Source organism: Hyperoodon ampullatus, assembly GCF_949752795.1.
Source record: "Hyperoodon ampullatus genome assembly, chromosome: X".
NCBI classification, from domain to species: Eukaryota; Metazoa; Chordata; class Mammalia; order Artiodactyla; family Ziphiidae; genus Hyperoodon; species Hyperoodon ampullatus.
The window spans coordinates 1,572,266-1,593,487 of NC_136913.1; the positions used below are offsets into that span (position 1 = coordinate 1,572,266).

The 21,222-nt window shown below is 46.9% G+C and overlaps 1 protein-coding gene across 2 annotated transcripts in view; it reads right to left on the minus strand.

Moving 5' to 3' along the window:
- DHRSX (dehydrogenase/reductase X-linked) overlaps positions 1-21,222 on the minus strand; it is a 182,722-nt gene that overhangs the window by 133,169 nt on the left and 28,331 nt on the right. For both annotated transcript variants that reach the window (XM_079727820.1, XM_079727821.1), the window contains exons 2-3: positions 16,516-16,623; positions 8,226-8,294 (exon numbers count right to left, since the gene is read on the minus strand). In XM_079727820.1, coding sequence (XP_079583946.1) covers positions 8,226-8,294; positions 16,516-16,623 — 177 coding nt within the window. The remainder of the gene's footprint in view (positions 1-8,225; positions 8,295-16,515; positions 16,624-21,222) is intronic.

Here is a 21,222-nt window from a genome sequence, read left to right on the forward strand (position 1 = left end):
TAAAACTGAAAAATACAGCTAGTTTTGAGGACAACAAAAATCCAAGGATGGGATTACAAGTGTACTGCACACAAATGAAAAACAATTTGGTGAACTTGAGATAGTTCAACAGAAATCATTCAAGCTAAAGTACACAGGAAGAAAAGAAAGTTGGATACAATGAACAGAGCTCAATGAAATGTCAGACAGTGTCACGTAATCTACCATAGGTGTAATTGTGGACTGACAAGAAGGTGGAAAAAACAAAGCAGGAAAAGTATTTGAAAAATACTGGCTAAAAATTGTTCAAATTTTATCAAAACTTCCTACCCCATGGCTACAGGGAGCCTTTTAAACCCAAGTAGGATAAACACAGGGAACCATATATAGGCCTAGTATCAAAATTCTGAAAACAAGTTAAAAAAAAAAAAAGAGGAAAGAAGGCACATTATATTCAGGAAATAATCATAATTATAGCTGATTTCCTATCTGAAACAATGAAGACCAGAAGTCCAGGTCACAACAACTTTAATTATCCTGGGGGTAGGGCAGTGTTTTCAACCCAGAACTCTACGTGCGTGGAAAATAGCTCTAACAAATGAAGGCGGAATAATGCTACCTGCAAACACTTAGGACCATGTGCATCTCCCACCCTGCTCTGAGGAGAGAGTGAAACTTTCCTCTTCAGGAAAAGGTTTTAAAACAAAACCTGCAATAAGTGAAAATAAATATTTATCTTCAAGGCACTACAGTAGCTTATGGAGCCCCCAAGTATCTGTTGGAAAGTGGATCTAGGCGATTTCTTACATGCTAACGTCATGGGCTCTGCATACCCCAAACCACGCATCACAGAGATAATAACACGGAGAGGACCACAGATGTGTGCAGAGCTGGGCACGGGCTGGCCAAGCCAGCCACTGTTCTCATCAGAATCTTGACTACAATTTCAGAGGCAACGTCCTTTTCACTGAAGGAGAAGCCCCTTCCAGGGGAATGTTCACCTCTGGCTCTCATTTAAGTGTTTGAAATATCATTACATAATCCTTCAAGTTTTCTTTTTTTAAAAAACCTTTCTTACTATATGTTTATCTTCTAGAACAACTAAAGACTACTTCATTTCCCCCAGGAGGAAAAATATCATGGAAGTAACATTTCCAGAATAACTTAGAGATGGTCACGCGAGCAGGTTCTCTAATGACCAAGTTTAAAAGCACGGAGCGCCTTGAGGTGTGTTAGAAGGGAACGGTCAAAATGAATGTCCTCGGCGATGATTCCTCGCCACACATGAAAAGAGGAGAAACACGGAACAGGATAACAGGACAATGCAGGAGGGAGTGAAAATATGGCACAAATTATTGGTGGGGGAAATAGAACGTTGGACGCACGATGAGAATGAAAATTCTTCCCTGTGGGTTTTTTTCTTCTATTATTATTCCTGTAAGTATTTATAGACGAGCTAAGGAAACCAGGCAGACAATGCCCTCTCTCATGGACGTCACCTTGATGGTGATTCCAAAGGTCAACATTAATCATTCCTGAGCCTGAGAAATGAAGAGCCCTTCACAGGACGAACACGCGGTGAGCAGTGATAACATTAAATGTTCACAGAGGGCTGTGCTGTGCCTTCGTCCCTTTAGAAAAGACACGATGACCTTCTAAACTTTCTTTTTTTTTTTCCCTTTGTTAATAGAATTGACTCGCCGAATGCCATTTGTTTTTAATTGCAGTAGAGTTGATTTACAATGTTGTGTTGGTTTCAGGGGTACAGCAAAGCAATTCAGTTATACATACACATGCATCTATTCCTTTTCAAATTCTTTTCCCATGGTAGGTTATTACGAGATATTCAGTAGAGTTCCCTGTGCTCTACAGTGGGTCCTTGTTGGTTATCTATTTTATATATAGGAATGTGTACCTGTTAATCCAAAACTCCTAATTTATCCCTCCCTCCTTGCCCCTTTGGTAACCATAAGTTTGTTTTCTATGTCTGTGAGTCTGTTTCTGTTTTGTAAATAAGTTCATGTACATCATATTTCAGATTCCACGTAGAAGTGCTATCGTATGATATATGTCTGTCTCTGTCTGTCTTACTTCACTTTGTATGATCATCTCTAGGTCCATCCAAGTTGCTGCCAATGGCATGATTTCTTTCTTTTTTATGGCTGAGTAGTATTCCATTGTATGTATGTACCACATCTTCTTTATCCATTCATCTGTTGATGGACACTTAGGTTGTTTCCATGTCTTGGCTAGTGTATATAAATAGTGCTACAATGAACATTGGGGCGCATGTATCTTTTCAAATTATGGTTTTCTCCAGGCGTTGTTAAACCTTCTAATTGCCCACAGGAAATCATCTGTCTGTATGAACACCTGTCTAGTGTCTTTCTATCCAGGCATGCCTGCTCACTGGCTACCTCAGGACACCAAGTTAAAGATGAAAGGGTGACATTCCACAAAATTCCTGGCCAGCACTCTGCAAAACTGTCAAGGTCATCAAAAAACACGGAGAGTCTAAGAAATGATCACAGCCAAGAGGACCCTAAAGAGATGGGACAACTAGATATTACCGTAGCATCCTGTGTGGGATCCTGGGATGGAAGAAAGGCATTAGGTAAAAACTAAGGATATTCGGAAAAAACATAAGGTCTTTAGTCAGGGATCATAGACCAATAAGGTGCTTTCACTGTGAGACACGAACTTAAGATATTAATGATGGGGCTTCCCTGGTGGCGCAATGGTTGAGAGTCCGCCTGCCGATGCAGGGGACGCGGGTTCGAGCCCTGGTCTGGGAAGATTCCACATGCCGCAGAGCAGCTGGGCCCGTGAGCCATGGCCTCTGAGCCTGTGCGCCCGGAGCCTGTGTTCCGCAATGGGAGAGGCCACAACAGTGAGAGGCCCACGTAGGGCAAAAAAAAAAAAAAAGATATTAATGATGGAGAGAACTAGGCATAGGGTATGTGGGAACTCGGGAATCTTCACAACTCTTCTGTAATCTAGAATTGTTCCAAAATTAAAAGTCCATTTTTTTCAAAATTCACTTATTAAATCATTCACCATCACGTCACAACTGTCAGAGTGGCTGTCATTAAAAAGACCACAAATAACAAATGCTGGAGAGGGCGTGGAGAAAAGGGAACCTTCCTGCACTGTTGGTGGGTATGTTAAGTTGGTGCAGCCACTCTGGAAAACAGGATGGAGGTTCCTTAAAAGTAAAAAGAGAGCTACCATATGACCCAACAATCTCACTCCTGGGCACATACCTAGAGAAAACCATAATTTGAAAAGATACATGCACCCCAATGTTCATAGCAGCACTATTTACAAATAGCCAGGACATGGAAGCAACCTAAGCGTCCATCAATAGATGAATGGATAAAGAAGATGTGGTACATATATACAATGGAATACTATACAGCCATAAAAAAGAACGCAATAATATTATTTGCAGCAGCATGGATGGGCCTGGAGATTATCATACTAAGTGAAGTAAGTCAGACAGAGAAAGACAAATATTATATGATATCGCTTGTATGTGGAATCTAAAAAATGGTACAAATGAACTTATTTACAAAACAGAAATAGAATCACAGACATAGGAAACAAACTTATGGTTACCATGGTGGGGGGGGAGGGATAAATTAGGAAATTGAGATTGACATATACACACTACTCTATATAAAATAGACAACCAACGAGGGCCTACTGAACAGCCCAGGGAACTCTACTCAGTATCTCGTAACACCCTATGTGGGAAAAGAATCTGAAAAGGAATATGTGCATAAAACTGAAACACTGTGCTGTATACCTGAAACTAACATGATATTGTAAATCAACTATACTTCAATAAAAAATGATACAGGGACTTCCCTGGTGGTCCAGTGGTAAAGAATCCACCTTACAATGCAGGGGATGCAGGCTCGATCCCTGGTTAGGGGAACTAAGACCCCACATGCCGCGGGGCAACTAAGCCCGCACGCCGCAACTACTGAGCTCGCACACCTCAACTAGAGAGCCTGCATGCCACAAACTACAGAGCCCACGCGCTCTGGAGCCCACACGCCACAACTAGAGAGAAGCCCGCACACCATGATGAAGAGCCTGCGTGCTGCAACTCAGACCCGACGCAGCCAAAAATAAATAAATAAGTAATAAATAAATCTTTCTAAAAAATGATACAAATGAACTTATTTACAAAACAGAGTCACAGACATGGAAAACATACTTACAGTTACCAAAGGGGAAAGGTGGGAGGGAGGGACAAATTAGGAGTCTGGGATTAACACAGACACACTACTATATAAAAAATACATAACTAATAAGGACCTACTGTAGAGCACAGAGAACTCTGCTTGATATTCTGTAATAACCGAGAAAGGAAAACAATCTGAAAAGGAATCTATGTACATGTATAACTGAATCACTGTGCTGTACACCTGAAATTAACACGATATACTTTAATTTAAAAAATTTTAAAGAAGAATGACATTAGGAAAGGTGTAAAATTGTCCAGGAAGACACTGCTGACAGTGGAAAAGTGTGGAACAGTGTCACAAAGCAAGGGATGCCTTTCTCCTTTTAAAAACAAAGAACAGACACCACATTTCCTAGGATTTGGGACTAGGGAATTCCCTCGTGAGTTGCGTGAGTCACTGTGAAATGGGCAAAGTTTACCTGCCTGGAGTCCTTTTAAAAGTATTTAAATTATCTATTTCCATTTGGGTTCATTTGAACATTGTTATGCCATTTTGCTGTTTGTTTTTGTGGTGTTCGGGTTTTTATTGGTATTTTGGGGTGGTTTTTTTTTTTTTTTTTTTGGTAAATTAGCAAGACTATTTGCTCCAAATAAGAGAGTTTGCATCAGCACATAATTACTGAAGAGCAATAAAGGTTTCGGTACCATGGACACATGGTGATAAGGTATGAAAAGTCTCTTCCCTGGAAATCTCTAGGTTGGGAAATGAGCCACATCACCTTTATTCCTGACCATACTCACAAATATATCATTCTGAAAGCCAAACTAGTTATACACTGATATGCAGGTATCCTCCCATCCCAGCCCAAACTATGACCTCAACTGACCGTGATGTCAAAGGCAGAAATTACAGCACATAAAGCATTCAACGAAGAACTAAGAAAAAAGGGTCAGTACAGAGATGACGGGGGAGGTAGGCTACAGGGAAATTCGGCATTTAGAGGTAATTGTGTTAGGGAACTCTACTCAATACTCTGTAATGACCTATATAGGAAAAGAACCTGAAAAAGAATAGATACATTATGTATAACTGAGTCACTTTGCTGTACAGAAGAAACTAACACAACACTGTAAAGCAACTATACCCCAATAAAAATTTCAAAAAGAAAAGAAATAATTGTGTTCTCGACAGTTATCTGCTAGCCTCAGGCTATCTGCTGCTTTGCTCCAAAAAAAAAGAGAAGAATCCAGAGGATCACGGAAGAGCCATAAGCGAGGAACAGGTGGGGCTCCCCCTGGCCAAGTGGGAAGCCGGGGGTTGTGTGGACAAGACCCTCAGAGGCTGCGGCAGGGCAGCTAGTCTGAGCAGAAGCACCTCTGCAGGGCTGTGGGTTCCCCTCCAGAGAGCATCCCGACCCAGACCGGCTCCGGCCGAGTCTGCTGGGAGCTAAGCCGAGAGGAAGGGTGAAGGCCGACCGACGGCCACTGATGCACAGGGAGACCCAGTGTCCCCACCGGCCCTGCCCTTGCGCAGTGGGTCCCCGGCACAGGGAGTGCCCCTCTTCCCCCGGGACTGGCTGGACCTTGTGGACCTTGGCTTGGGGGAATCCTGAGGCTGGATGCGAATTCAGCAACGTCAGTTCGAGGACCACCACCAAACCATCCCCCTCTGGCCAGGTCTCAGCATCTCCCACCTGTCCCATGGCGACCCCTCCAGGCGTGCACGGGCTGCGGTGTCCACGGACCGACTTCCTAGTGCCAGGCTTCTGGTGTAAAATACAGACAGCGCTGCTTTCGTGTTTGGTTCAACGCACAGAAGAGGAATTTTAAAAGGTGCGTGTGCGTGTGTAATCAGGGTTCACTCCCTCACTGGACCAGCCCCCGTGGGAGTGGCCACGCTCACCCTGGCTCAGACCATATCCCTGCTGCAGACCTCAGGGGTCACTCAGCTTGTGTCCAGACACCTCCCTGGCCCCCATGTCCCCTCCCAGGCCAGGGGGAACCTGAGCTTCCCTGAGCGCTGCCAGCTTCTGGGCCGCTCCAAGCAACACAAGGACCAGCGCGGGGCCACTGCCCACCAAGGACGCCCAGCCTCGCCCTTTCCATAAACTCGGATGCCCGGTGGGGGGTGGCTGCCAGGAAGTGGGGTGCAGGCAGGCTGGGGTTTGGGGCTTGTGCAGACCCCTGGGCTTTCTCTGCTGTCGGTGTGCATCTGACTGTCCGCCCCGGCGGCTACTTCTCCCAGATCCAAATTTCATGGATCTACTTGGTGTCACTTGCTAGAAATGAAGACCCAGGAGCAGACACAGCCGAGGCTCTGTCACCAGCCTTGACCAGAGGGACGTTGACACCACCGTCCTGGGTGATTAGGAATCACCGCCCTGCCCGCCACAGGCCCTGGGGGCCTCCCCTCCGGCACAGAGCTGCTACAGAGGCGTTTTCCCTTTAATCCGTGAGCTTTCCGCACCAACTGTGAATCGCAGCGTACAAAGCTGAGGCCACCAGGAAATTGTCTAAAGATGTTCTAGAATGTTCTTTCCTGCCATAAATCAGGGCTACGGATTACAGCTCTGTCAGAACACATGAAGCTCTTAAACGTTCTAAAGAAGCACACGTAGCCCCAGATGAACCCTGGCACCTTGCCGATTAGGCCTGTAACGCGAGCGAGTTTGGGTGAATTATTTTTTCATTTTTCCCAACGGTTTTTCAAGTCACGGAAAGAGGCCCACGCTTTGGCGGTTTCCCACGAGACTCTTTTGGTCTGAAAATTATGGTTTCATGCAGTCACGATAGCAGCGATTCTTCAACTTGAGGGCGCAGGGGGATTCCCGGGGAGGGTGTGGGAGAATGCAGGTTCCCGGCCCCGCCTGCAGAAGTCCCCATGCTCAGGGCTGGAAATCAGCACTTCTAACCACCTGCCCCTGGTGATGCTACTGCTAGATGCCCGGGAAATACACGCTGGGTGGAAACCAAGGCATTGGAGAGAGCGGCTCCCTGAGCCACTGCAAACTAGGGACGGGGGGTCACGATCGGCTGTCACGACAGTGGACCACTTCTGCCCCGGGGCAGGTGAGGGAGAGAAGCAGCACCTCTGTCTGCAGGAGCTGCGGAAGCCCCTCTGTGTTCTCTCTCAAGATCAAAGGCATCCTAGTAGATACCTGATGAGAACCTGCCGTAGAGCACAGGGAACTCCACTTGGCGGTACAGCAGAAACTAACGCAACATTGTAAAACAACTCTACCCCCATTAAAAAAAGAAAAAAGGAAAAAGATCAAAGGCATCCTGCCACGAGGGCAGGGGAGATGCTGGGAATGTCAACATGTCCCAGCCTTGGGCAGAGGGCCGGACGGTCACCTTGAACACCCACAAGTGGGAGTCTTGACACAAAGGGACAGATAAGGCTTATCCGTCCGTCCGGGGTTTTCATGTGTCTCTCAGGAATTGCAATCTGCCCACAGATGGGAATCCTCAGCTTCTGGGTGATGCTTAAAACACCCTGGCTCTGACGGCCAAGAAAGTAACCTGCATGTGCTTTTTTTAAACATAAGGCACCAGGCTTGGGCTCAGAAAGCACCGGAGAGCGCTGGGATCAGGAATGTGAGGGCCGTGTGTGTATTCCCCGGATTCAATGGGTAGAGAAGGCCCCGGGGATGCACCACGGGGCAGCGCTGATCCCCGTGAGACCCGGCAGGGTCCTGTTTGGTGCATCTTCCCTACAAGAACCCGAGAGAAGTAGGTGTACCTGCCGGAGGGTACATCCAACGGTTCCTGAGTGAACATGGGCCTCAGAGGGCCCTGGAGATCGACAGGGAATGAAAACGCGTCCCAGTTTCACCAGGAACGCCCTCCCCAGCAGGTGCCGCCGTAGCAGCACGCTTGCTGCCACCTTCCACTCCCCAAGGAGGACAAAAGCCCCCCCAGAGAAAAGCCCAAGAATCAGAGACACCGCTGCCCAAAGCCACTTCCACCATCCGGGTCCCTGAGCCCACGCCAGGGTCTGCAGCCCCCAGACCAAACAGAAGAGCCATCTGTCCACCGGGCAGTAGAGTACCTCTGTCATTGAGGGTTTCTTCTTTTATCTTCCTCACAGCTTCTTCAGCTTTGTCTTCGTTATTTCCGCCTACAAGGAAAAGAAAAGATACAATTCAGGGTAAGGAAACTACCGCATGTGAAACAATGTTTTCTTGAGACAGTAAACACAGCCCTACAACACGCTAAGTGTCTCCTTCCGTCCTGGCATTGAATTTGGCCATCGGAGCAACTGTAGCGGATTCAGCGTATCCATCGAAGACGCATTTTCTTTAGGTGGATTGGTCAAAAGGATGCATTTCTGGGACATGTTACTTTTCACTAATTCCAGGGACACGAAGCATCTAGTGGCATCAGGACCACGGGGACACCAAGAGCATGCGCATGAAACTGTCAGCAGAAATGTCAGACTAGACATAGAACTTTCGAGACTTTTGGTCCAGGCAACCGCTCTGTTCACAGTGGCTTGAGCTATAAGAACCATCACGGGGGACTTCCCGGGAGGTCCAGTGGTTAGGACTCTGCGCTTTCACTGCCAAGGGTCTGGGTTCCATCCTGGTTGGGGAACTAAGATCCCGCAAGCCGCGTGGCACGGCCAAAAATAAAATATAAAAAATAAAAAACATCGCGGGACATTCCCACCATGAGCTCGAGACGTCTCCTCCCGTCACCTGTGACTCCGTAAAATCAGCGGGTGCGATTCTGGGAACGTTCGCTTAGAAGGGTGGCAACAGGTCTTTTGTGTCGGATGAGGGTGTCCCAGTTGAAATTTGGGGCAAGAGAAAGTGAATGAGGTTTCTTTAATGCCTGAGTAGGTGAATCTGTGTTGACCATGACGGTAGAGCCTGAAGGGCATGGGGGCTGTTTTTCCCTACATCTGTGCGCAGACAGCCCTCATTTTAAGGGGGGCCTGATGTAGCTGCTGCTCAGGGTGGGGAGAAGCCAGGACAGCCTGCTTCCCAGGCAGCATCCCTTATTAAGGAGCCGGCCTCAAGCAGCGCCTCTGACCCTGTGCAGGAGAAGCCACACCTGAACTCCCTGGGGGCTGAGTCACAGGAGACCTTCAACAGGGAGGGCAGAGCTGGCATCTGTGAACACAGGGGAGGGCATGGAGCCCTGACGCCCAGAGAACCAACAGGGGGCATGAGGACACCGCTGAGGGGCCTGGGAGGGGCAGGTCCAGCCCACATCACCCTCCCACCTGCAGCCAGCCCCTGCTGGCAAGATGCTGGTTCTCTTGGGTCAAAGCCTATTGAGGTCTCCGTGAAAATACACTACCAAGCAATCCTTTTATCAAGCATTTCTGCATGCTGTTTATGTACCCGTGGTTTCATGTACGCACTCTAATAGAATTCCCTACTATTTTCCTCTGTATTATGTGCTCTGTGTCACTGACAAGTGTCCCCAAATGAATCTAGGCAATGCCCTATCCAAAAAAAAGAAAAAACAAAATGTTTACAGCAACGGGTTTATCTGTAACAAACATATAAGAGAGGAGAAGTGGTGAACCCAGGGGGAATCAGAAATGCCCCCTGCTGAAGATAAACATGGCAAAGGACATCTCTCGGGGTGAACGAAAAGGAATGTAGAAACTGTCACCGCCTCGGAGAAGTTCAAAGCTGCAGACATCAAGATGCAGCTGCAAAAGTCATTTGCACCTCCAGCTCCTTAAAGAAATAAACATTATGCAGTTATTACATGTTTTTGCTGACAGAGCCTTCCTGCACTGCGGGAGTGCAGGGGCAGGATGGCAAAGAAGGCATGTCTTCCATCCCTAAATGTTCCGGGCATCAAAGACCAAAAAAAAAAAAAAAGAATTCATGGGTAAGTGAGGGCTGCAGACATGTATGAGCTTGTTTCTGAAACTTGTGCAATGTTTAAACATTAAAACACCATCTGCTGCCGGCTACCCTCCAGCCTGAGACCATGCTGGCATCAAGGGCTGGCGTAGCAGAAGCTCAAATGAAGTCAGAAAGACATAAGTGTCCAGAGAAAGAAAGAAAACTGAGGGTGGGCTGGGGAGAAGCGATGGAACAGCAGGACAAACTGGCCACGGCCAGCAGCGTCCCCCGACAGGCAGCTCACTGCACATTCAGGCAATCAGGCAAATATCCTATGATATCAGCTCTATGTGGAATCTAAACAAAACTGATACATATGAACTTATTTACAAAACGCAATCAGACTCACAGACTTAGAGAACGAACTCATGGTTATCAGGGGGGAGTGACAAATTTGGAGTTTGGGATTGACTTATACACACTGCTAGATATAAAATAGATAACCAACAAGGACCTACCGTAGAGCACAGGGAACTCTACTCAGTACTCTGTAATGACCTCTATGGGAAAAGAATCTAAAAAACAGTGGATATATGTCCACGTATAACTGATTCACTCTGCCGTACACCTGAAACTAACACAACACTGTAAATCAACTATGCTCCAACAGAAAACAGAAATTTAAACAATTAAAAAGAAATCAAAGAAAAAAATATTCAGGTAGTCAGGGCTGGATTGTATGGGAGGGATGGACAGGCACTGTGGGGGCAAGGATCATCTTCAGTAGCTGCCTCCTATGGGCTGGATATGGGATGCTTGACCCTACACAGCCGCCAATGCTGCCCATACATCTCCGGAGTGACGGCTGCATACCAGGAAACACTCCGCCACGACACAAGCAGGGCTCAACCGCAGTGGGTCTGCCTTCCGCTCAGTCTTCGTGCAGCAGGGGTGAGGTTTTATACGTGCTGCAGTGCAAGGTTTCAGAGGCACCAACTCCAGTGGGAAGGACAACCTCTCATATCCAGGTCCGCTCCCTGAAGACAGCACCCTAGCCACCAGATTGTAAATATCTGCAAGAAGCAACAGAACTGCCACTTGTTTAAAAAAAAAAAAAAAAGATACTGAACCCAAATTAGGGCCAGCACACTATGGACCTGGGGCCAAATCTGGCCCATCGCTTAAACAGCCATGCATTTTAAGTATTGGCTATTGCTGCTTTCCTGCTGTAAGGGCAGAGCTCAGCATCATGAGAGACCTACGATAATAGTTATCATCCAGCCTATAGCAGAAAAAAACGTACCAACCCCTGGTCTAAACCTTAGATGACCGCTTATTAAGAATTATGAATAAAGAAGGATCCTCCACCAAAATAGTATTTTGAAACAGTAGGAACTAAGATACTGTGAACAGATGGGAAACTGAATAATTCATGCATTCTTAGCAACACTAATGGCCTGGACTGGGACCCAGATTATCACTTCAATTCTTTAGCAAGTAATTGATTATTCTTTAAATATTCATGGCTTCGGGACTGAGAGTGTGGAATTGATTAAACCCATCTCTTAATCTGTGTTTAACAGAAAAATGCATTCTGACCAATGATAATGTTCCATTAAGTGACCTTGTCTCCAGCGGTCCTGTAAGAAGAAAAACTGTCCCTCTCAGGATATATTCAACTATCCCCTCAAAGACACACAGACGCAGTGAGACGCCCTATGTGACTGGATTGACAGGGAGGGTCAGAACTGTGTCCCTCGGGGAAAGTTCAAACAGGGACATCAGAACGTTAGTAGGAAAGGAGACACAAGTGGGTAAGGATGTGCTGTCTACTCTCTAACTCGAGGAAAGTAGGAATTTGGTGCTGACGGATACCATACCTGATGCTCAAGAAACATCACCTAAAGGAGGTGACTGATACCACTCAGGGCTCCAGCCCTCAAATGCATGGGTGCCCAGGCTTGCTCACATATGCTCAGTGCCCGTGTCTGCAGTGCATACTCAGCACCCAGCTAGACCTCATCCTGACCTTCCTAACCAGACCTCATCCTCACCTTCCCAACTGGACATCCTCCTGACCTTCCCATTGAGACCTTCTCCTGACCTTCCATTCAGACCTTCTCCTGACCTTCCATTCAGACCTTCCCATTCAGACCTTCCATTCAGACCTTCCATTCAGACCTTCTCCTGACCTTCCATTCAGAACTCCTCCTGACCTTCCATTCAGACCTCCTCCTGACCTTCCCATTCAGACCTTCTCCTGACCTTCCCATTCAGACCTCCTCCTGACCTTCCCATTCAGACCTCCTCCTGACCTTCCCATTCAGACCTCCTCCTGACCTTCCCATTCAGACCTTCTCCTGGTCTTCCCATTCAGACCTCCTCCTGGCCTTCCCATTCAGACCTTCTCCTGACCTTCACATTCAGCCTTCCTCCTGACCTTCCCATTCAGACCTTCTCCTGACCTTCCCATTCAGACCTTCTCCTGACCTTCCCATTCAGACCTTCTCCTGACCTTCCCATTCAGACTTTCTCCTGACCTTCCCATTCAGACCTTCTCCTGACCTTCCCATTCAGACCTTCTCCTGACCTTCCCATTCAACCTCCTCCTGACCTTCCCATTCAACCTCCTCCTGACCTTCCCATTCATACCTTCTCCTGACCTTCCCATTCATACCTTCTCCTGACCTTCCCATTCAGACCTTCTCCTGACCTTCCATTCAGACCTTCTCCTGACCTTCCCTTCAGACCTTCTCCTGACCTTCCCATTCAGACCTTCCATTCTGACTTTCTCCTGACCTTCCCATTCAGAACTTCTCCTGACCTTCCCATTCAGACCTTCTCCTGACCTTCCCATTCAGACCTTCTCCTGACCTTCCCATTCAGACCTTCTCCTGACCTTCCCATTCAACCTCCTCCTGACCTTCCCATTCATACCTTCTCCTGACCTTCCCATTCAGAACTTCTCCTGACCTTCCATTCAGACCTTCTCCTGACCTTCCATTCAGACCTTCTCCTGACCTTCCATTCAGACCTTCTCCTGACCTTCCCATTCAGACCTTCCATTCTGACTTTCTCCTGACCTTCCCATTCAGAACTTCTCCTGACCTTCCCATTCAGAACTTCTCCTGACCTTCCATTCAGACCTTCTCCTGACCTTCCCATTCAACCTCCTCCTGACCTTCCCATTCAAACCTCCTCCTGACCTTCCCATTCAGCCTTTCTCCTGACCTTCCCATTCAGTCCTTCCCATTCAGTCCTTCCCATTCAGACCTTCTCCTGACCTTCCCTCTACATCTCCTCGTGACCTAACCCTCTAGACTTCCTCATGAGCAAAACCACCACACTGAGGCAAAAAGCACAGAAATGGGGCTCTTTTTACTTCTCTGTCATCCAACATCACCTAGTTTCGCTAGGAATTAAGAAGATGAAGATGTCTGTGGTGGAGGGACCCCAGGGGCAGAGACACCAGCACTGGACGCCAGCCTCCCATCTTTGCTCAGACTGGAAAGTTCCTCCTGGATTTGCTCCACCAGCACCTTTCCACCACTAGCCCAGGTCCAGCCGGTCCTCAGAGGGGATGTATGGCTCTTCCTTTTCAACAGCTGACATCGCTTTGACCAAGTCTTCCAAATATTGGCAGAAATCCAAGACATGGGAGGCTTGTCATGTCTCTAGTGAGACAACAGAGGCTGCCCCACCATGGAAAGTCAACAAATCAGGGGCTTAGAGTCCAGCACCATCTCACGGCCTCCCTGCAGCCTTGAGATCTGCTCCCACCCTCTGCTCCCACATCCTACATCCTTGATATGCTCAGGCCCCAGAGAGACATACACAGATCACAGAGGTGCTCAAGGTGATAAAGGAGCTCCAGGTATACATCCTCAGATGCATCCCCTGTCCCACAAGACCTCCTGGTCTGCAACCAACCCATCTTCATCTAAGGGGAGTTATGGATAGTGATAAAGTTGGTAATTTCAAGTTCAGAAACTTTTAATATGTCCACATCTATCAAAAGAATAGGACTTACCCGGGGGGGAAGGCAGGGAGCTGGGATGAATTGAGAGATTGGGATGGACATCTATACACGACTATGTATAAAATAGATAACTCATGAGAACCTACTGTAGAGCACAGGGAACTCTACTCGGGGCTCTCTGGTGACCTAAATGGGAAGGAAATCCAAAAAAGAGGGGATGGATGTATATGCATAGCTGATTCACTTTGCTGTACAGCAGAAACTAACACAACAGTGTAAAGCAACTATATTCCAATAATTTTTTTAAAAAAGACTTATTGAAAGAGGGGGGAAAAAATAGAAAAAGAAAACACACACACACAAAAGAAAACAGAGAATGGGCCTTAGCCATATTCCTTTTGGAAAGAACCCTTCGATGGGGACAAAGAACAGTGAAGTAGACCAAGAAGTAATCTACTGCTCCCAAAATGAGACAAATGTGGGCCATTCCACAGACCCCATCATACATGAGAGAAAGATGGTTATGTGAAAACGGGAATCACCATAAGAAACTGCAGTCTTTGAAAAGAGAGTGGAACATGCGACAGGCCATGAAATGGAAGAAATTTTCATGGTGCAGTCAGGTTTTGCAAAAGCAAAAAAAAAGTTCAAATGTAAGGGCGTGAGGGGAGAGTTGTGTGTGCCCAGGTAAGCCCCACCCCTCCAAGAGCAGAGGGCTACACGGGACCCCTGGAGATGTCCCACGTGGGACTCAGGGCATCTGTGAGTTTCGACGGGGAAGAATGGACATCATCATCGTGACCGGCCTCCAAGGGAATGTGGACAAGACAAACTGGACAGGATCTATGGCTTGGCCACCGATAGAAATCACATTCTCCTATCAGGGTTCAGTTCTTGAAGATGTCTTGAAATAAGGTTTAAGATCCTCATAGCAGGACTTCCCTGGTGGCGCAGTGGTTAAGACTCCACGCTCCCAATGCGGGGGGCCCGGGTTGGATCCCCGGTCAGGGAACTAGATCCCACACGCATGCCGCAACTAAGGAGCCCAACTGCTGCAACGAAGGAGCCTGCCTGCCGCAACTAAGACCCGGCGCAACCAATGGAAAAAAAAAAAAAAAAAAAGATCCTCACAGCTCCAAATCGGAGGGGTTACTAAACTCATAGAATATCATATTATTCATTGTAGAAAGACATAATGTGTATAATTATGTGGCAATTTTTTTCCTTATATACTTTTATACCTGCATTTCAATACAATTGGTTGATACTATGATGGATTTCAGTTTGTGCACTGAGGCGTCACTAGATGTGAAGGTATTCAGGGAGCAGAAAAGAGGGACTCTGGCTGTGGATGGAGCTTATGGACAGACCCACAAAGGAGCAAGATGCACGTGTGTTTAAATCCACAGCCCCAAGTGCTGTGTCTGAGCTGAAATCATCCTTCAACCCACGATGGAGGAAAAACAGGAGAAAGGAAGAAATGAATCGATAATGAATGAATGAAGGGCCGTGGTTAATATTTTAGAAAGACTGAAGTGAAAGCAATCCCTAACACCTAAAACCAGACCTGCAGTACAATTTTCATAAAAACAGACACCATAAAAGGGATTAACTGAATCCAGATGATGTCGGGTGAAGCATGATAAATATTACGGCCTTTTTTCAAAGCTCATCTCCCCATATCATTTTTTCCAGCTGATTTAAACTTCTACCTCCAACTGAATGGGCATGTTCGCAAATGTAAAATGAGCTCACTTGAACCATCTTCACTTTCCTAGCAGAAGAAAGTCCCTTCATTTTCAAAGAGGATTTAGGGACGGAAATAAGCCATTAGAAAGTTTCAGAAAGAAGAAGGCAAACACAGAGTTTCGGCTCAGAATCTGAAATGCAGAAGCTGTTCAGATTCTGCTGGGAGCTGAATCATGACATCACAACGTCCTATGTTGCAGCCCTGACCCCCAGGACCTCAGAGTGTGGTTGTATTTGGAGATGGAGTCTTTAAAGAGGGGATGAAGGTAAAATGAGGTCCACCCACTAGGGTGGGCCCTGATCCCATAGGACTGGTGTCCTTATAAGAAGAGGAGATCGGGACACAGACGCACACAGAGGGACGACCACGTGAGGACACGGAGAAGACGACCGTCTACACAGCAAGGAGAGAGGCCTCGGGAGGAACCAGCCCTGCCCACACCTGGATCTCAGATTCCAGCCGCGAGGACTGGGACAGGAAAAATGTTTGCTGTTTAATCCACCCAGACTGTCATAGGATTTGTTAGGAGAGGTCTGGCAAACTAATTCACACTTATTGCTGTTTACTGCAGTGAACCATACAGGAAAAAATATATATGATCCATATCACAGCAGAACCTCGACTCCTGTCCAAAAAAAAGCGCAACACAATTTCCTGTCTCTTTCAGTTTTTGAGTATTCACCCTTACGCCTCCTGCACTTGGATCTGGAAGCACATCAATATTTCCATACACGTAGAAGCAAGCAGCTGCGTATCTCCCGCTCGCTCTAAGATACAAGGAGTTGTAGAAGGGAATCATCACCTATGATAACGTGCATGCCCAGTTTGGCCAGATGCTTCGCGGTCGAATATCCAATTCCATCGGTCCCGCCGGTCACTATAGCAACACGCTCGAGTTGTAGGGGGAAAACTGCAGGAGAAAAGAAAAAGAAACCGAGGTAAAGGTTTAGAAGCAAGCACACGTTGATGAGAATGAAGTCGCAAAAGAGGGCACGATGCCAACGGGAGTTGTGGTTCGGTATTTGTGGTTTTGCTCTTCTGAATTCCTACAGGCTCGGGATGCATGAGTGTAATACAGTGCAGTTGCCCTGAATAAGGACAGCCTGGTAAAGCCACCTGATAAATCCTTGCTCGGTCCCCGATGATACCTTTGCAGGAATTAATGCTGCCAAAATGATCTGCAGAGAGCTCCAGATAGCATCTATCGTTGACGGCTGTGGGTGAGAGTCCTAGGTTAATCGTCTCGGACCATGTTGGTTGTGTTGTAAAGTGTAGGTTTTATACTTGTATGTATTTTCTCAAATGTAGTTAGGAAATTGCTTGTTATGGAGGGACGGCCTATTGTTTTCTACAAAGTCTGAAGACCACATGAGAATACAGAGTATCTTATAAAAACAGCGAACATGACGACTCCTTTAACCATGTACCTTTGCATGAACCTACACATATGCAAACATATGAGAATATACGTTTACATGACGGTGTAAAATTGACTGTTTCTGACACACACACACAGAGAACAGACTTGTGGTTGCTAATGGGGCAGGGATTGGGGGAGGGAAGGGCTGGGAGTTTGGGGTTAGTAGATGGAAACTATTATATATAGAGAATGGATAAACAACAAGGTCCTACTGTAGAGCCCAGGGAACTCTATTCAATATCCTGGGATAAACCATCATGGAAAAGAATATGGAAAAGAATGTATATGTACGTATTAACGCAATCACTTTGTTGTACAGCGGAAATAAACACGTTGTAAATCAACTATACGTCAATAAAATAAACTTTATTGTGTCTAATAAAATCTTAAACTACCCAAAGTGTCAATAACATGTTATTATACAAGATGAAATAATGCTTTACTAAACGTTAGACTTCTCTTTTTGACTCCATTTTAAAATTGTACTGTGCGTTGTGTGACCAAAATAAAAAGGGTATATTGTGATGTAAAACTAAAAAAGAAGAAAGAAAGAAAGAGAGAGGGAAGGAGGGAGGAAGGAAGAAAGGATAAAGTGTAGGTTTTATTATTATTCAAGTATGGGGTGAGGCCAACAGGTCAGGAGACGACCAATATTGAAAAGACGGTTGGTCACTCACAGTTCCCAAGACGAGGGGGCACAGCACACCATGCAGGGTTACACGGGGAAGCACCAGGGTCGGTCAGGAGGCAGAGGGAGAGGGGAAACCAGACAAGAGCCTTTACTGTGATTTTTGCAGGAAGAACCGGTGAGGCAGGGTTAGGATGGGCTGGTGTGAATAACTTCATCAGGTCCTGGCTGCAGGGACTGTCCTTGTTGTCTGGTCCCTGCCCTGGGGGGGATGAGGGCAGGTGGATGGTGGCCCAGAGTATGGGAGCCCCTTAGAGAAGGGGGTGGGGTGTGGATCTGGATGGGTAGCTTTGTATTTGAGAAGCATGTTTACAGGTCAGTTATTTGCTATCTGTAGGAATTGGCTAGTCCTAGGAGCTTTAACTATAGGATCAAGGTGGCAAAGATGAATTTTGTATTTTCCCTGTCTCCTTTATTTCATTTTTTTTACACGGTTTTTATTGAAGTAGAGTTGCTATACAATATTTTATAAGTTTCAGGTGTACAACACAGTGATTCACAACATCTTAAGGTTATACTCCATTTATAATTATTATTAAATATCGGCTGTATTCCCTGTGCTGTACAATATATCCTTGTAGCTCTTCTTTTTTTTTTTTGACCGTGCCACACAGCATGCAGGATCTTAGTTCCCCGACCAGGGATGGAACCCATGCCCCCTGCAGTGGAAGTGTGGAGTCTTATCCACTGGACCACCAGGGAAGTCCCAGTAGCTTATTTAGTGCATACACAGCAGTTTGTACCTCTTAATCCCCTACCCCTATCTCTCCCTTCCCCTTTCCCTCTCCCCACTGGTAACCACAAGTTTGTTGTCTAGAAAAGATAAACTTTTTAATAAATGGTGTGGGGACATCTAAAAAGACCTTTGAAAACGGATGAAGTGAGATCCATACCTCCCAGGACACATCAAAATGAACTCCAAGAGGAAAAAAGCTAAACAATGAAAATATTTGAAGAAGGCAGGGACAAAGTTATTCTCAACCTCAGAGTAGGAAATACCGTCCTAATTCTAACTCAATATTGAGAAGAATAAATAGACCAATTTCACTCCAAAAAAAAGTATACACAGTTTAAAAAAAAAAACAAAAACAGCACCATAAGGACTTGCCTGGTGGTCCAGTGGTTAAGAGTCCATGCTCCCAGTGCAGGGGGCACGGGTTCCATCCCTGTTTGGGAAATAAGATCCCACAAGCCACGAGGTGTGGCCAAAAAAAGAAGAAGAAAAAAAATCCTACCAAAAAATTAAAATTAAAACAACACCTTAAGCAAAGTCACATTCAAAGGGCTATTTTCCGAGTATGTAAAGAGTTCTTAAAAATCAAGAAGAAGAAAAAAGAAAAAAACTCTACAGAGAAGGGCAAAAGCACTTGTTGATATAAAAACATACTGAAAAGGGGCTTCCCTGGTGGCACAGTGGTTGAGAGTCTGCCTGCCGATGCAGGGGACACGGGTTCGTGCCCCGGTCCGGGAAGATCCCACATGCCGTGGAGCGGCTGGGCCCGTGAGCCATGGCCGCTGAGCCTGCCCGTCCGGAGCCTGTGCTCCGCAACGGGAGAGGCCACAACAGTGAGAGGCCCACATACCGCAAAAAAACAACAACAAAAAACATACTGAAATAGCCCTTAAAAACACATGCCTGGACTTCCCTGGTGGCGCAGTGGTTGAGAATCTGCCTGCTAATGCAGGGGACACGGGTTCGTGCCCCAGTCTGGGAAGATCCCACATGCCACAGAGCAACTAGGCCCGTGAGCCACAATTACTGAGCCTGCGCGACTGGAGCCTGTGCTCCGCAACAAGAGAGGCCGCGATAGTGAGAGGCCCGCGCACCGCGATGAAGAGTGGCCCCTGCTTGCCACAACTAGAGAAAGCCCTCGCACAGAAATGAAGACCCAACACAGCAAAAATCAATAAATTAATTAATTAATAAACTCCTACCCGCAACATCTTCTTAAAAAAAAAAACACACACATGCCCAAGTTTACACCTAATAAGAGAAATGTTAATAGTTAACGAAAACTGCGAGATACCATGTCACCCATCAGGTTGGTGGAAGTTCAAAGACTTCAACATCCTCATTTCTCTCACCTACAGCGTGGGTAGGAGTGCAAAACAGCACAGTCCCCATCGGGGAAAATTGGGTAATATCTAGTGTAATTACATGTGCTTCTATCGTTTGATCTCGAAAAATCACTTCCAGGAATCTGCCGTGGAGAGACAAGGCCGGTTGCCAACGTAAAGCCAAGGTTCCTCAGGGCAGCACCTGTCTCTCCGTAGAGAAGGATGGATAAACCTCCTGCCATACCTGCATACAGTGGGGCATGCTTCACCCCCACCATGGGGTATCCTAGCCCATCCTGGGTCTACACCATCACACAGGGAACACTGAGCAGCCCCGAGCGGTCCAAGCTCAGGGGATAATTCCACCTGTTGGCCAGGAGTCAGGTTTAATCCACTTGTTAGAAAATCCTTTGAATAAGTGGGGACAACCTGTTGTCCAGCACGGCAGTAAGGCGTTGTTGCCCATAACATGAAGCAACAACCCTACAAAGAAAAGCCCCAAGAGGGATGCAGGGGCACCGATATCTCCCGGGAGGCGGGGAGGACCACCACTCCTCCCGCCCCTGCCCCGAGAATATGTCCCGTCACCGCATCCATCAGAAAGAGCACGTCCTTCGCAGGAACCCCAAATGAGGCCTTCGGGTGCCCCACAAAGTTCCTAGACACCCAGACTTGATTCCACTAAAGGGATTCCAACTGCGTGTGGGTTTAGTTCCTGGGCAGGTGAGCCGGATTAATACAAGTGCTATTTTCCTAGGCTCCTGGCGTTTCCAGAGAAGGGTTCCAGCACCGCGCTGCAGGGCGGGGAGCCTTAGGGAGGACCCAACTCAACTTTTCTTGTCCCCCTGGCACCCATCTGCCCTCCTGAAAACGCAGACCAGCAGGTTCTGAACACGTGTGGAGCACTGTGCTGCGCCAACTGTGTGCCGTGAGCACAGGTGCACGCTGGGGTCTTGGGCTGGAGGGGACATCTTACGGCGCCCAGTGTTACACAGAAGAGGCAAAGGATGGGGAAGTCCCTGGTGGTCCAGTGGTTAGGACTTGGGGCTCTCACTGCCAGGGGCCTGGGTTCAATCCCTGGTCGGGGAACTAAGATCCCGCAAGCCATGCAGCAGGGCCAAAAGAAAAGAGAAAAACCAAAGGACGACCACAGAAGCCTCATCAGCAGCCTGAACTTTCATCTCAAAGTGAGGTTACGGGGGAAACTGAACAGTTAAGACAGAGTAGATTACAACACAGGTCCCCAAACTTTCACAACCTGCAACACACTTGCTGCCCAGAAGTTTTTTCACACCACCACTAAGGAAAAAAAAGAAATAAAAATACATGTGTAAAATATATTC